The sequence below is a fragment of the Cebidichthys violaceus genome, unplaced genomic scaffold (assembly GCF_023349555.1).
Source record: "Cebidichthys violaceus isolate CVI_PGR_0920_01 unplaced genomic scaffold, fCebVio1.0.p SCAF_11, whole genome shotgun sequence".
In the NCBI taxonomy this organism is placed as follows: Eukaryota; Metazoa; Chordata; class Actinopteri; order Perciformes; family Stichaeidae; genus Cebidichthys; species Cebidichthys violaceus.
The window spans coordinates 8,160,973-8,177,160 of record NW_027176274.1 but is presented as its reverse complement, the minus strand read 5'-3'; the positions used below and the strand labels follow the sequence as shown (position 1 = coordinate 8,177,160).

At 41.9% G+C, this 16,188-nt stretch overlaps 1 protein-coding gene across 2 annotated transcripts; it reads right to left on the bottom strand.

Moving 5' to 3' along the window:
- Positions 1–928: 928 nt before the first annotated feature.
- On the bottom strand, positions 929–7,523 carry LOC137866773 (desmin-like). Of its 2 annotated transcripts, XM_068702880.1 has the most exons (11): positions 6,853–7,523; positions 5,643–5,703; positions 5,317–5,412; positions 4,277–4,438; positions 4,036–4,161; positions 3,752–3,862; positions 3,303–3,412; positions 3,083–3,135; positions 2,350–2,441; positions 2,155–2,193; positions 929–1,712 (listed from the first exon to the last, which is right to left on the bottom strand). In XM_068702880.1, exons 1-11 carry the CDS (start codon positions 7,431–7,433, stop codon positions 1,671–1,673), a joined length of 1,473 nt encoding a protein of 490 aa, XP_068558981.1. In that variant the 5' UTR covers positions 7,434–7,523; the 3' UTR covers positions 929–1,670. The 2 variants fall into 2 exon arrangements, with proteins under 2 accessions (XP_068558981.1, XP_068558990.1); XM_068702889.1 differs by lacking the exon at positions 2,155–2,193.
- Positions 7,524–16,188: the final 8,665 nt, after the last annotated feature.

Genomic DNA, 16,188 nt, shown 5'->3' with positions numbered 1-16,188 from the left:
CAACAAAGGAGCCACATGTAACATTTTCTACGCCTGAATTCCTCAACATATACATTCACCAGCTGATAGAGGAGAGGTCACAGGCGTTGGCTGACTTAATTTGAAGGAAATGGAAGAGGAACATGCTGCCCTTTGTTTATTGTCCTATAATGATTGGGAAGCTGAGGGTATTGGCGGCAGTTGAAGAAACCGTGACAGAGACAGAAAGTTCTGATCAACATGGCTCTAAAGCATTGAAATGACTGCCTCTCACTTTCTTTCTCTCTGTATCTTTGTTCAGCCTCGTCCCTTTTTCTTTGTGTCTGAGTAACCTTTTCATTACATTTGCACCCTCTCTCTCTCTCTCTCTCTCTCTCTCTCTCTCGTGTTTTATCTCCCGGTCTCGCTCTCTTTCTTGCATGCTCGTTTATTGTCTGCCCTTGCTGTATTTTTTCTTTTGCTCTCCTCCTCTACCCCCACATTTTTTTTTTTTAATCTTTGCTGACATTTTCAGTCCAGTGACTTCAGACACAAACTGCATAGACTATAGAATTCTTGATGCTGTGCTAATCTGCTTTCTGCGAGAAACAAAGCACGACCGAAGCCAGCTCATTAACAAAGCCATTGTTCACTTTTCCTTGCACCGAGATCAGTCTTGTTACTGATAATTTCAACAGGGAGGCAACTCCTATTTTCTGTATAAAAGTGAATTAAATCTTAACAGAAAACGGTTACGCTTGGCTGGGAAAGCTAGTGTAATTTCGGGAAGCTAAAACAGCTCACATCAGATGATGAATGCAGTGGGTAGAAGTAGTCCATAAAGGAACCAACGCAAAGGCGTGCGCGCTATCTGAGGAATACTAATGAGTTCATTTAAAATGGAGACTGTCTTAGACAATACATGTGCTATGTATACAACATCTTTAGAAACTGGCTGACTCAAGTGACAAACGGTGGTAACAACTGTCTTTATTTGAGTTTCTGGCCACAGGGAAGCAGCATAACATGGTCACCCATTCTCATACAATCAAACACACAGCACATGCTTTTGAGCTCAAACTTCAAACATGACTGAGTTCCTTTTTCATCAGATGTCTGTGTTTCAGACACAACATCTCACTTTCCTTAAATCAGGTACACAAATAAAAGCCTTCTTAATCAAGTTATATCCTTGTACATTTGCACAGAAAGACTTGGAATATGTGCAGTGAAAAGTAAACGTTACAACATTACTTTTGACCGTGGTGTTTGAGGCCCATTGATTTGTCTTGCACCTAGAAAACCTCCCTGTGGATACTGAGCCTTGTTGGTAATTTGAAACTCTATTCTTGCCATTGAATTATTTTTGCAGACAAGATAAAACAAATCCAGGTGTTTTTGAGAGAAGGAAAGTAACATGAATAAAGCATACATCTTGGAATGACCATATTTTAAAACCAGGCCAAAGACAGTGATTGAGCATACTGCATCTGTCCTGTTAAAGATGTATAAACTGTAGTACAATGTCTAAAGATTTAACTGGTTGGGTTCCCTCATATCATTTTGTGTTTACATTTAAATCAGCTTAAATGTTCAGAATTCTGTCTCTAAAAATAGGCTCAGCTTATAAATCGTGGGTGGAAAATATCCATTTTTGTACTATTCTTTATTAACTGGTTATATATAGTGTTTCTAACGTTGCCTCGTCTGGTTTACATGATGTCTTGCTGATGCTGTGTGGACTCGCTGACAACCTGAGGAGGAGAAAGATAAAAAAAAGAAATCATTATCTACGTTCAGGACTGTAGAGTGTTGCAGATAATACGCGACAGTATTTTCCATCAACAGTGAAGCAGGATTGTTTTCGTTTGGAGTGAAGTGCTGTGCGTGGGGATGGGCACCGAAAGTGAAGCTTTTTCACGGAAGCCGGTGAGGAGTGTTGAGGTTCACTTATGTGTCTATAAAGGGTCGGCACAAACTACAAGATTTCAGGGATTATCAGGGAGTTAGAGAATAGAAATGTTTATGCAGCTTTGATATCAATACATAGATTGCTTTATACTCTGTAGGATCCATTCTGTAATTACTGCCACAGCCACATGCGAACTTGGGCCTATTTTAGGCACAGATCCAAAATCTGGTAGTTTGCTTCAGCCCAGTGAGCAGATGATAGTGGGATATTGGAACCAGACTTACAGACTGGGCACTAGTGCCCTGGCTCATAGAATACTTCATCTGGATAAGAATATAACAAATGAAAATGGTTCAGTTGGAAAATTTAAAATGTCATCTCTTAATAGCTAAAAAATATAGGTGCGAAAATGGTGTCACAGTATATTGGGCTAGGTGTGTTGATTATCACAGTATATATGTCTGTGTGTGTGCTCGAACCTCTCCGTCGCGGGTCTCTATGGTCTTGATGAGAACGGTCTTCTTGGAGTGAACCTCTGAGGAGCGCGGATGCTGGGACTCAGGACTGGTCTCTGAAACAATGCATTCATAGAGCTGTTTTACTACTTCATAAACTCACACAATAAGCTTTGCTACACTTACACCAAGTTCATTCAGTCAGAAGATATTAGCTCAGTATTGTTCTAATTAATTGGCTTTGAACAACACAATGACATGCCTTGCACATGAAGGAGACAGCAATGAATCAGTCTGTGGCGCTAGTATGACTGCTACTTAAAAGATTAATATTCAAACTCATACTCACCTGCACTCACTGCACCCAATACATCATCTTTAATTACTGCTCACTGTTTTTGTTTAAACAGCCACAAAGTGGCTCAAGGGGACACACTGGCAAAGATGAATTGCACATTTGGACTATTGATACATCAAGCGAATGGGCTAAGTTGTGTGATTATTGATGTGTGGCTTGTTGATGATTGCCCCTGTGCATAATAAGCCATTAAGGTTTTTGACACGTCATGTATCGCCACACGGTGGTTAGAATGTGTCACTGCAGGTACGCAACTTGTAATGGCCTCAAAATAGCACCTACCATATACAGTCTCAAGCTATAATTAGTCTTTTCTTGTATCCCTCATTGACTCGCCTGGAATGTAAAATTGTATGGGTATTAATTTGTAAAGGGAATAATGTGTACTGTTGCTCCTACCTCTGAATCCAATAGAGGAATAAGCAGACTGGACAGGCATGGTGGTGGTGATCCTGAAGGAGAAACACATATTTCAACATCACAAGCGGATAATAGGAGGGATATACTAAAATACAAATGACAAAAAAAAGTTAGATGGGGAGAGATGGTGATTAAGTGAAAACTTAAGCTGTCTAGCTTCAGCACACACACACACACACACACACACACACACACACACCTGCTTTCCTCTCCCTCCAGCAGCTTGCGGTAGGTGGCGATTTCAATATCAAGGGCCATCTTCACATTGAGGAGGTCCTGGTACTCTCTCAGGTGACGAGCCATATCATCCTTTGAATCAATACATAAGAATATTGATTGTCTGCTCAAACAAACTTCACACCGAGCACATCCTCAACAGTAAATGGACCAAAGCTGTTTGAAGGAAAAGCTGTTGTATATTTGTAATAGCTGTAAAATCACAAACACAGACAGTGTTCCCATTGGAGGTTTCAGTCAATTCATAATTGTATAATAAAAAGCTACATAGTGGCTAGATCTATGATCTCTAGTCAAAGATTATTACCAGAGTGAAACATATCCTGAATTCTGCACCAGTTTGATGGCACTTTCTATAATCTGCTGGATTAATGGACTGCAGAATCCGTGTAAAATCATTAAGCTAATTACCTTCATTTTAGCAATGTCTTCCTCCAGCCGTGTGATAGTATCCTGGTAACGAGAAGCCTCGCCGGTCATGCGGTCCTCCATGTCTCTCATCTGGCGCAGCAGAGACTCATTCTACAAGGGAACAAGAGGCATGAAGTTTAAAGTGGAACAAAGTGGTCGAACACAGAATGAAAGCGGTCAAAAGACGGAGACAAAGGCTGTGTGCCTCGATGGAAAGTGTTGATGTGTTTATTAAGAAACTAAAAGTTTGAACAACACTGAGAGGGACTGCAGGCAATACTCACGGTGCCCTTGAGTGAGTCAATCTCACAGGTGAAGGACTGGATCTGGTGCCTGTACTCCATGGTCTCCTGCTTGGACTGACGCAGCGCATCATTGTTCTTATTCACAGCCTGGTTCAGATCAGACACCTGAGGAGAGAGGGGATGAGGTTTTAACAACACAACAGCTGAACCAGACTGTTGGTGTGTGTGTGTGTGTGTGTGTGCCAGCCAGTGTGTGTGTGTGTGGGTGCTCATGCCCTACCTTAGACTTGTACCAGTCTTCAGCCTCTGCGATGTTCTTGGCAGCGATGCCCTCATACTGCACACGGATGTCCCTCAGAGCGGCAGTCAGGTCGGGTTTAGACATGTCCATCTGGATCTGCACCTGTGATTCCTGCATCTGGCTCTGCAGCTCACGGATCTCCTGCAAGGTGACAAGAAGATAAAAATACATATATTATAAACAAAATAAGAAAGGAATTATGACAGGGTGGTGATGAGGAAGAAATCATTTTTTTTGTGGGGAACAGATTAAGACACAGAAAGCAAAGCTCTAATTTAAGCATTGTCTGCACTAATCACCAATCCAATTTGGCATTCTATGACATTTACAAATTAATATGGAGGTAAAACCCCCCACAAATTAGCCCGGTAGTGCATTTCTTAAAACAATATTAGAAATCAAGAATAGCGCTGGATAACATTGTGAAACTAGTAAGCTTTGGTCCCACTCAGCTGTCTTCTGGTCAAACCAAAAGATATAAAAAGCTTTGCATCTGTTCACATGCACACATTCTTTCTCCCTCTCTACCTCCCTCACACACAGACACACACACACACACACACACACAACAGCTGCCATGCTCTTCTACCAATCGGCAGTTCAGCATTTCTGAGAGGTCAAAGTTAAGGCCGAGATGACAAAACAACAGGAAGGGAACTCAACTGTGCCGGGATATATGTCTGGGTGTGTAGCTTGGTATGTCCTTTGATGTCTGTGGGTGCACAAATGTGTCCATTGCACTTTTTGCATTTGCCAAGATTAAGACATATATGCCCAAATAGTTGCATTTTGTATAGGGAGAGTATGGGAATGTGTAAATGTACATGCGAAATATATATCAGTGGGTGTGTTTGGGTGTGACCTCTTTGAAGAGCTGCAGGCCTACAGAGGCTCAGATATATCTAATGTTATAATATAGCCTCACGCAGAGTTGTAATATGATACAGCACACACATACATAATACACAAACATACTGAAGGTGTGGTGGCCTGCAGAGTTTATAGACATATCAACAGACCTCTTCATGAATCTTCTTGAGGAAGGCAATCTCCTCTTGCAGGCTCTCAATGCGTCTCTCCAGGTCCAGCCTGGCCAGAGTGGCATTGTCAACATCCTGGATAAAACACAGACACAGAACAGTTTCAAACACAACTAACAGAAGAGGTCAAAAGGTGAAGGGGGAAAAAAAGAAGCTAATAGGAATAAAGTGGTGGATGGGAGAGTGAAGAAAGTTGTGTTAGCATAGAGTGTTTCACTTTTTACTTCAGGCTATGGGGATTAAATTAGATGTGTTGAGATGTATTTAGATATAAAGCAGCGATTTTATGGAAATAGAGAACGTACGGCTCTGAAGGCAGAAAGGTTGTTCTCAGCCTCTTCCTTCTGGTGGATCTCCTCCTGCAGTCTGGAGGGAACAAGGGCAGAGAAGGTTGAAACACAAACGACTACAAACAAAAAACAACTGTGTTAGAGAGCATGGCTTCTTCTCCAGGGACCAATTACTAGACAAATAAACTAGCTACACCTCTCATTCCTCCAGCCTTCTGCGCTCTCTTCAGCTTATGCTATTAGAACTGGCTAGACAATGACACATTCATTTGTGTCCATATCCACACATACACCAAACCAAGTCTTCACCTAAAAATGTAAATGATCTACATTATGGGGATGTGCATTTTGTCCCCAAAAGGAAGGCAAGACCCCATAAGGGAGTAATACATCTGCGAGCACACTCCCACACACTCCCACACACACACACACACATTTTCTTTTTGAGTCCTAAAGCTGTGATGCAGCTGCTGTCACACTGCCAGAGTCAGAAGTGTAACAGTGAGAAAAGAACAAAGAGGTGTGCCCTCGTGGTGCTGTCTCTAAAATAAGCATTTCACTTTGCTCCCTGAACAACTGGAAAATGTAGAAAGAAATGCATTCATATAACGTATGCATATTGTGACGACCCCTTAACAATACAGTATATATATATGGTTGTTTGTAGGGATAAGAGTATATGTGTGTGTGTGTGTGTGTGTGTGTGTGTGTGTGTGTGTGTGTGTGTGTGTGTGTGCGTGCGTGCGTGCATTGTAACTGTTGACAGGCAGGGGGTCTCTGTGAGTATTTTGATCTCAGTGAGAGCAGCAGGTGCTTTGGCAAGCTTCACTCAAAGCTACAGGCAATAATTTAAAAATGTCTGATGGAAAGAAAGTGAAAAGTGAATGTTCTATATACACTTCAATTTAAGTGGTGTTGCCTGCTATTGCTGTGACAGGAATACAAAATCCAAAGAGCTGACCCAGTAGCTACAAATAGACTACTCAGAGATACACCCACATCACAGCTCTCTCTCTCTCTCTCTCTCTCTCTCTCTCTCTCTCTCTGGAAATGTCTTTAATGCTCCCTTCTCCTGCTTTCCATTTCTCCCCATTTTCTCTTACCCTGTTTTTTTAATGTAGACAAGCAGTCACCAACCTGTGGGTCGAGAACCCCCAAGGGGTCGCATGAAAAAACTGAAGGGTCACGTCAATCCATCTGCTCATTCAGCCATGCTCTAACCTACCTAAGCTTCAGTTTCTGCAGGTCGTCAGCCAGGTTGTCTCTATCAACCTCCACGCGGGCGCGCTGGTTGGAGAGGGCCTCTATTTGTCTCCTCAGCTCCCTCATTTCCTCCTCGTACATCTCAGCCACGCGCCCGGGCCCCTCGCGGCCCCTCAGCTGCTCAATCTCCACCGTCAGCGCTGCGTTCTGCTGCTCCAAGAAACGCACCTTCTCGATGTAGCTGGCAAAGCGATCATTGAGGTGCTGAAGCTCGGCCTTCTCGTTGGTCCTTGTGTTGAGGAAGTCCTGGTTCATGGCATCGGCCAGGTTGAAGTCGAGTTTCTCGCCAGAGTAGGTGCGCATGGCTGAAGAGGAGCCGAACCCTGCTCCCCCAGCACCAGAGGACACCCGGTATGAAGAATAGGAGGGAATAGCGTTGTTCTTAACTTCATAGACTCTGGAAGACATGCGGCTTGCAGAAGAGCTGCGGCCACCGCCTCCAGATGAGAAGACGGAGGACATTGGGGTTGACCCGATGCCAGAGCCGAAGGTGCGACGGTACGAGGAGGCCGTCTGGGCCGAAGAGGAATAAGACTTGCTCATGGCTGGTTGATTGTTTGGTTGTCTTGTGTTCTTGATGGAGGTTACTGAGACCCAACTGTCCCACTGGGCAACTGGGAGAGAAGCGAAGTGAAGAAATACCAGACACTGAGCGCAGCTATTTGTAGATTTACCACACCCACTCCCAACCCAACCCCTCTAGTCCGTCCTCCTTCGGTCTCCATTGACCCCGTCTGTAATCCCACAATCCCAATCCAACTCCACCCCTCCACTTTACCTAAACCCAATTTTCCTTCAATTGATCACATTGCAAGTATTTTAAATCCAGGCTCCATCTGAGGAAAGATCACAGTCGACCCATTGTTTAAGATGGCTTCACAAAGGGAAAACACAATGGAGATGGCAATCACATGTTAGCAGAGAAAGTTCTTCCAGTCCTACTCCAGGATACTTTCATCTAATCATCTTTAATCTGTAAATGAGCAAAAATGGTGCCCCTCTAGTAAGACCATGAGGGTACTTTTGAAAAAAAGGTAATAGTTAAAAACTAGAATAATATGGCTGCTTTAGTTTAATTAGGAGTTTATCATCGCGATCAGAAATGCAATACTTTTTGTGATGTGGTCATTTATTTTTCCTCTGAATAATACAATGAGTTGACTTCTTGTTTTCAGGAAAAATTACATTACTTAGATGACATTTTTGTAAATCATGTTATTGCAGTATCTTGATATGTCATCCATATGTCATATCTCATCCCCCTCTCAGGCCCTTCTTCTTTCCTAATTCCTCCCCTGTGTGCCTGTTGCGTGCCCTCGATTCAGCTGTCCAACAGTTCTGGTTTCAACTATCGGAAAGGGCGGTGGCCTTCTGTGTGCATGCCTGTATGTGCGTGAGTAAGTGAGTGAGTGAGTCAGTCTCTGCAGTTGTTAAGGGCTTGTTTCATGAACACTATCTGTATACCACATTCAGAGGAAATATAATCCACCGGCGAGATACGAGTCTATATGTCAGTGGACTGAAATAGATCACGTCCCATTTTAAGTCAGTTTAAAATAGCTTTACATGTTTTGAAATAGCAGGCATACTTGTAATTCAGTATATGGAAGGTTTACGGGGTTAAAGAAACTGGATGATAAAAGCACACTCCTCTTTCCGTTGAGATATCATTTTTATCGACCCATAACACGTTAATGGCCGCCACTTTTCAAAACCTTACACAGTATTAATTTAATCCCTGAAGTCACATAATATTATATAGCAGTTGATCCTAACGCCTCACAATAGGATTTATCTTGTATAATCGTTGAGTTACGGTACTACCCTGCCAGTAGCCATAGAGCTACAACAGAGTTATGTGTTTCCCCTTGGTTACATAAGGAGCTGTATGGTTTGACTGATAGAGGTGCCGCGGGGAAGGTCACTCACACTCTCCATTTTGTCATAAGCGCTCTCCCCTGGACTGACACACACTGTCACACTGTGTGGACAAACCTGTGCAGATCAGCAAAGCACTATTGGTTAAAGGCAGCATTTTAACATTTTTATTATCATGTATTTTGGCAAAACCGGGCAAGTAAGGGAAGTAAACAAGTCACTATTAATGTGGTGACATCTCCTTAGTAACCCTCCAGTAAATGAATGATATTAATATATATTAATAAATGTGTTTACAAGGTCCTTTGCAGCATAGCACTACATATTGCGTATGTGAGTATTTGAATGAATGCTGTTGGTGTATACCAGACACACATTGCTCATGTCAGAAACCAAAGGCTGCACAGCTGAGAGCCAGCCCAGGCTGGTGAGGCGTCTCTGCCCTGTCATCGGACCTACTGTGTGTGAATGTGTTGGCGGTAATGACGATGATAATGAAAAGGCCGATGATGATGATGACTCTAGTTTTAATCGATGCAACTAAACTAACAAGAGAGTAGGGGAGATGTCATTGAAGTGCAGTTTGTGCACACTTACACAATTCTGGAAGACAACATACGTTAAACCAGCTTCAAAGGCTTTAAGTGTTTTCATACATCTTCTGTCTTCTCTAGTCTCAAAATATCTAAACAGGTTTATGACCTTGGACTTATCAACGCTTTCAGCAGAATTTGCTGTCGCTCTCAGTCAATTAGAATGTGTATCCCCAGAATGACTCTGTTTGCTGCCACTGAAGCATTCAAATGTAATGTAGGAAATTCCAGTGTTTCATAGAAAAGGAGCTTTACAGCAAATGATGAACTAACTAACACATATTACATATCAGAATGTTCAGCTACACTGGCTGACACGGCCAGTCAGTCAGACTCTCTCTCTCACCCACACCCCCACACACACACCCACACACACACACACACGTATTTACATAGCACCTTTAAAAACAGATATACAGACAAAGCAGCAAAAACAAAGGAAATAAATCAACAGAAAGCTCAACTGTGAGGCCCAACAAAGCAAGACAAACATAAGAGATAAACCCTGATAAAACAGTACAATAGATGAAACGATAAAACCAATCGATACGATAAAAATAAACTAATAAATGAAACAAATGAAATAAAATTATTTGAAGTAGTAAAGCGACGACATCCCTATAAAAGCCAGTCTGTAAAAATGTGTTTTAAGAAGTGATTTACAGTTTTTCTTGATTGCTTTGATGCAGCAGTCAACTCAAACTCCACATTTTCAAAACAGTTAACACACAGGCCGAAACAGTGGCACTCATGGTCGAAATGACACATTTTGTTTGCAAAAGGCTCTAACCGTGCCAAAACATTTAAAATATGCAACAAAAGCAAATTTTGCCTTCAAACAACACAACTTGCAAACAAGTGTATGAGCTCTTCCAATCAACCATTACACAGTGGACAACAAAACACAAAATACAGCACTCAGTGCAAATCAGTGCACCATTGCTTGTCATTGTAGCCAATTACTGTACGTAGCTTTCATGCCAGTGCCATTTGTTGTCAAATTTGCCTTCTTGCAAAGAATTGGATCCAGAATCAGAAATGCTTTGATGCAAATTTTATTGATTCCATTGATTCTTTTTTTCAAACTGTGGCTGAAAACTGAAATACTTTAAATATTACACAAAATACATGTAAACCAAAATAAAATCTATTACAGTAAAGTATAAGAAATAGCCACGATTGATACTCAGTCTCTTCTGTCTTGACGATGGGGCCACATGGCCTCATCCACATCACATTCAATATCCTCTCTTGCAATGCACCGAGGGAAAAATCTTCTTGCATGCCTTATCCAACCTTGACATTCCTCTGCACCTATTTCTTGGGCAGCAGCAGTCATTGCATTCAGCAAGGGCATCTGCTCATAGGGACGGTGATCATAAACCTTCCACCTCCAAGCACTGAAGAACTCCTCTATGGGATTCCAAAATGGGGAATATGCTGGAAGGAACTGCATCATCATTCGAGGGTGTACTGCAAACCACTCATTGACAAGGCGAGAGTGGTGGAACGCCACATTGTCCCAGATAATGACGAAGAGTGGCATGCCAGGCCTCAACAGCCCTCTCTCCTCAGGTGGGATCAGCCTGTCATGAAGTGCATTCAGGAATATTATGAGGCGCTCGGTGTTGTATGGGCCAATAGTGGGGATATGGCATAGGACACCATCATTGGAGATGGCAGCACACATGGTTATGTTGGCGCCCCTCTGTCCTGGAACTGTGATAGTGGCCCTGTACCCAATGAGGTTCCTTCCACGTCTCCTCACTTTACAGAGATTGAAGCCGGCTTCATCAACATAAATGAAGACATGATGTGGCCCCTCAGCTTCAAGCTCCATTATTCTCTAAGTAAAAAAAGGCAAAATGACAATGAAAAGTGACTCCAGTTGACTCTAACTGCATGATATGACAAGGCATTACAGTATACTGTAGTAATGTTTCCTTACCTCCACATATTGGCATCTGGCCTCCTTCACAACGTCAGAGTTCCTTTGAAATGGAACTGTATAGAGCTGCTTCATGGCCATATGGTTCCTTCTTAGGATGCGGTCAATGGTGGTCACACTCACATTGTTGATGTTCCTAAACATGCCCTGATCTGCGATCACTGCTGCCCTGCTTTCACGCAGCCTTATGGCATTGTTTGCCACAACCATGTTCACAACAGCTGCCTCCTGCTCAGCACTAAAAGTTCTCCCTCTACCACCAGAGAATGGTAGCCTTTGGATTCTACAAAGAATACATGTAATGGGAGTGAGGAAACAATTACATAAAGTATATCACTGAGGATATTTCTGTATATACTGTACAGCAACATTACCTGTTTTCCTGTCGAAAAATTCTGACAATGGATGCAACAGTGTTTCTGTTTAGCACAGGTTGGACTCTTTGTCCAGCCTCTCTCAGTGAAAGACCATGATTGATAACGTGATCAATAACAGTTGCCCGAATTTCATCAGAAACCTGAGCCCTTCCAACTATACCTCCACCTCGCACTCGGACTCCTCTTCCTCGGACCCCTCTACCTCTTACTCTCACTCTCATCTGCCTTAGACCTCTTCCATCCATGTTGGCAAAGAACAACCCAGACGCTGCACCTTTTAAGGCCTGCAGACTGATTGCTAATTGAAGATTTGTGTGAAGGAGTGTCAAACAGGTGCTTCAGTGATTTCATACTGATGTAGGTAGTTTCTAATAGTTAGGAACAGATGGTTTCTTTTTGGTTACCATAGCTAAAACAATGGCGTTTGGACTGCTTGAATGACATCCGTGTTAACTGTTCTGCAAAAGGGTGGGGAAAATGTGTCAATCCAATGAGAAAGGGTTAACACATTTGCAAGAGGTGTCTTGTGCTCTGCTGAGACAGTGACGATGAAAACCGAGTGGATCCCAGTTTCTTTAAGCAGGTCAAAGCAATCAAGAAAAACTGTAAAAGAGATTACTGATTTTGCGAGCCTTATCTCCTCAGGCAGGTCGTTCCAAAGCTGAGGGGCCCTGATGGCAAAAGCACGGGCACCTTTAGCTTTTAGCCTCCACTTTGGAACATCCAGAAGGGCCCCACCTGAGGAGCTCATTTCCAGGGGTCAACATTTCTTCATATATTTTGGGGCCAAACCCATATGAGCTTTAAAAGATAAAAAAACACATTGAACAAAACCGCTTTGTGATCAGACACACAGATATCCTCAGTCTCAAAGTTGTCAGGGCAGAGAGCACTGTAAATAACCAGGTCAAGGATGTGACCCTTTGAGTGAGTGGGGTCCTGTATAGCTGAGGTGAAAAGATTCCAGGGTATTCATAATCAGTGACAAAAGTCTGAGAAGGGCAGCAGACATGTATGTTAAAATCACCTAAATGAAAATGTCGTCATACTTTGATGAAGATGGGATAGTAACTCAGCAAACTCTTTGTTTAAAACACCGTTAGGCCTGGGCGGTCTGAAGATTATTAAAATGATCACTGGACCTTTAGAGTTTACTATAAAACCAAGATGTTCAAATGATGGGCAAAAATGCGGTAAATTGGGTGTGCATTTAAAAACGTTTCTGTAGATGCAATTTTTTGCAGAAACTTTGCAAATCATTTGTGTTTATGCTGAAGAATGGATTAAATTATGGGGAGTTTGTGTGTGGTCGTGCGAGTATTTGTGTTTCACAGAGCAGTGTGTGTATCAGCTGCTGGTCGTGTCAGCTCTATTTTAAGCATTTGAACTCGGTTGTCCAGCCGCTATACATAGCATCATGGGACTGAAGCTAGAACCAGACACCGTCAACAAAAATAACAATAATGATGCTGCTTTTACTGACATGTCCTAGGATACTGCTGACAACCAAACTCTGATTTCAAGTACCAAATGAAAAAAATGGCGTCCAAACACAACTGCTAAGTATTATTGAAGGAATTTCTAATTGTGATCTTTTCCTCATTTCTAATTTCTACGTTCTAATGCTCACATAAATCTAGTAAGTAAACTTTACTAGCTTTATTCTTCTGTCCCTAAAAAAAATGTTGATGCACAACTGAGTATGTTCCTCATCATCAGAAGGTATTTCTGTCTTTTTCGGCTCTGGGGATCCAGGACTCACCAGGGCCCTTCCAGCACTATGACTTTGCTCGTTCCAACGCCAAAGGCCCAAGGGTTCTGGGTAAGATCCCAATAGACAGGGGCTCAGTTTTGGAGCGGGATGCAGACACACAACACATGAAAAAAATAATTTCTAAAGGTTTCAGATATGAGTTTTTGAGTCATTGGTTTAAATAGTTATCAGAAATGATGTTGGGGCTTTTCCTTTTCACAGATGATGCGAGAGGACCTGATATGAGCATGATGTGACTTGCCTGTATTGTATTTTGATATGACTGGAGCAGTCATCCTGGAGTTTCCCAGTTGAAGAGCACATCATCAGCACAACACAGAAAATGAGTAACAATTTGCCTACCAACCCCAGACACAGGAGCAATACCTGACCTGTAGCCCAGTAAGACACTCTTAAATTAGCTTCCAGATCCCAGCATGACGGGAACATATCACACAGACAGACGCATGCACCATGTCTGAGAATATCAACAGTACGTGGCAGCCAAACCCCGCAGTGCCATGCCATTATTCTTGTTTGGGAATAATGCAATATTATAGTAAAATAATATTTGTAAAAATGTCCCCAACTGTGCTTTAGAAAAAGCCAATTAACCCAATGATGTTGTACACCACAAATCGTTGCTTTGTCTGCATTCCTTAAAATATGACAGAAAGATTGAGTCACAGATCATTTTCCAAAAATTCATTTGATTCCGCCTTCTCCTTTTCACAATGAGATATTATCACTGCCATTAACCCTGCCTGGATTTACACGTCGGTAAATGTCTTACTAAAAACAACATTTATAGAGACATAATTGTGCCAGTTCAACCTATCATGTCGTCTTTACTTTAATCATTCACCATGTTTGGAATGCTAGGACAGTCAGGAGCCAAGCAGTGTGGATGACAAGATGGTAAAATGTGTGAGGATCCCGTTTTAACCACCGGACATGGGGAACTAAGCATAGAGGCGTTTTATTACACAGACAACATTACAAAGACACCTCTACATTGATTTGTGTTCAGGTGAATAAACAATTAGTAATGCAGTCACAGACTTACTAGATCTGGTGATAAGAGTGTCAGTATAATAGAGATACATGGTGAAAATCCTATGCTGTTTTTAATGAGATTTAAATAGTGTGTACAGGTGAAGGGTGTTCAGCTGGTTTCATCCTTCATAGACACTGTAGGCAGGTTGCCCAGCAACCAACCAAACATGCATACACACATGCCAATGTGTTGAGCTGTCGCACAAAAGTGACACAAGGATGAACGGATGAGAGCAAAGGAGAGGAAGACAGAGCGATAGACATAGGCAGTGCTTGTGTGTGTGTGTGTGTAGGTGTGTGTGTCTGTGTGTGTGTGTGTGTGTGTGTGTGTGTGTGTGTGTGTGTGTGTGCGTGTGTGTGTGTGTGTGTGTGTGTGTGTTTGCACGTTTGTGATTGCATGCAAGCATGTAACATGGAAACCAGAATATCTTTATAGACATACAGGGAAACTCGTTCCAGATCTATTTGAGGTCTATCTTAGGAGAGATATGATATCAAAAGCCAGACAAGACAATGTGCCAACAATTTGACGTCAAATAAAACAACGTGATTTATGACTCATGCTAGATAAAAAGAATATTTCCTCTTCTATCACAGTCAAGCTGCCCCAGACTTCTGTCGGTAAAAGGAGTTTCACCAGAGGACAATACACAACTAATCATTCAGCACAAGGACTGACATTAAGTTCCAGAACTGAAACTGATTTATTTTTTCTTTCAAATTGTCTTTTCATTCTTTTACAAGTTCAAAGCAGTTTCCTAATTTCTATCATAATTAGCAGTAATGTGTAGACTTCTTCACCTGATACATGACACAGCTCTGACCATGACAGCGGTGTTGAATGCACACAATTAACGTAGAATGAAAACTAAAGGGCAAGACTAGTGGCTTTGATTTATAATACAATTTCACAGACTTAACACTTTTAGCATGGAAATACACTTTTCTAGAGTCATTATTATAATTAGTTGTTTTTAATAATCAAATAATGGTTAGCAGGTATAGCAGATTGCTGAACATGGTCAAGAGATCATGTTCAGCAATCTGCTATACCTGCTGAATGTAGGTTTAGGCTTAACATCTAGAGACAGGCCTGTGAATAGCTTAGGGCATGAGACATTTAGACATTGTAGCCTATTCCAATTGTCTCAGTCTCATACAATGTAATTATGTAAAGACTATATCACACAAGGCTTTACACTCAACATGAAAATAGACATTTTCATTCATATTAAATATTTTATGAATATATATAGAGAGAGAGAGCTACAGCAGTTGGATTTCTTGAAAGACACAAGAGGGAGCAAGAGGACAACTGGACAACATGAACTGCCGTGACACCTTCCTCAGTGGAAGTGGGGCTGACTAGTCTATGGACTCTCTGCCATGTTCAATGCCGTTCCAATCAGAAGGGATCAATTAGGATCAATAATAAAGCAGTGAACCTCCAGTTAGGATGTCCATTATGTGCTACATTGAGACTGAGGTGAACTCTGCATGTGTAAGCACTTTAGGCATATAGTGCTTTCAGATTGCTCTTGTTGACATCCTTCCTTCCAATCTTATGGAAGGAAAGTTCCAGCTCACTTATCAAAATCAATGTTAAATTGTGTAGCACGTTTTCGTTACATCACCAAAAGACACTAAGTTACTAGTGTCCATGTCAGATGGAGAACTACATCTGAGAAAGATT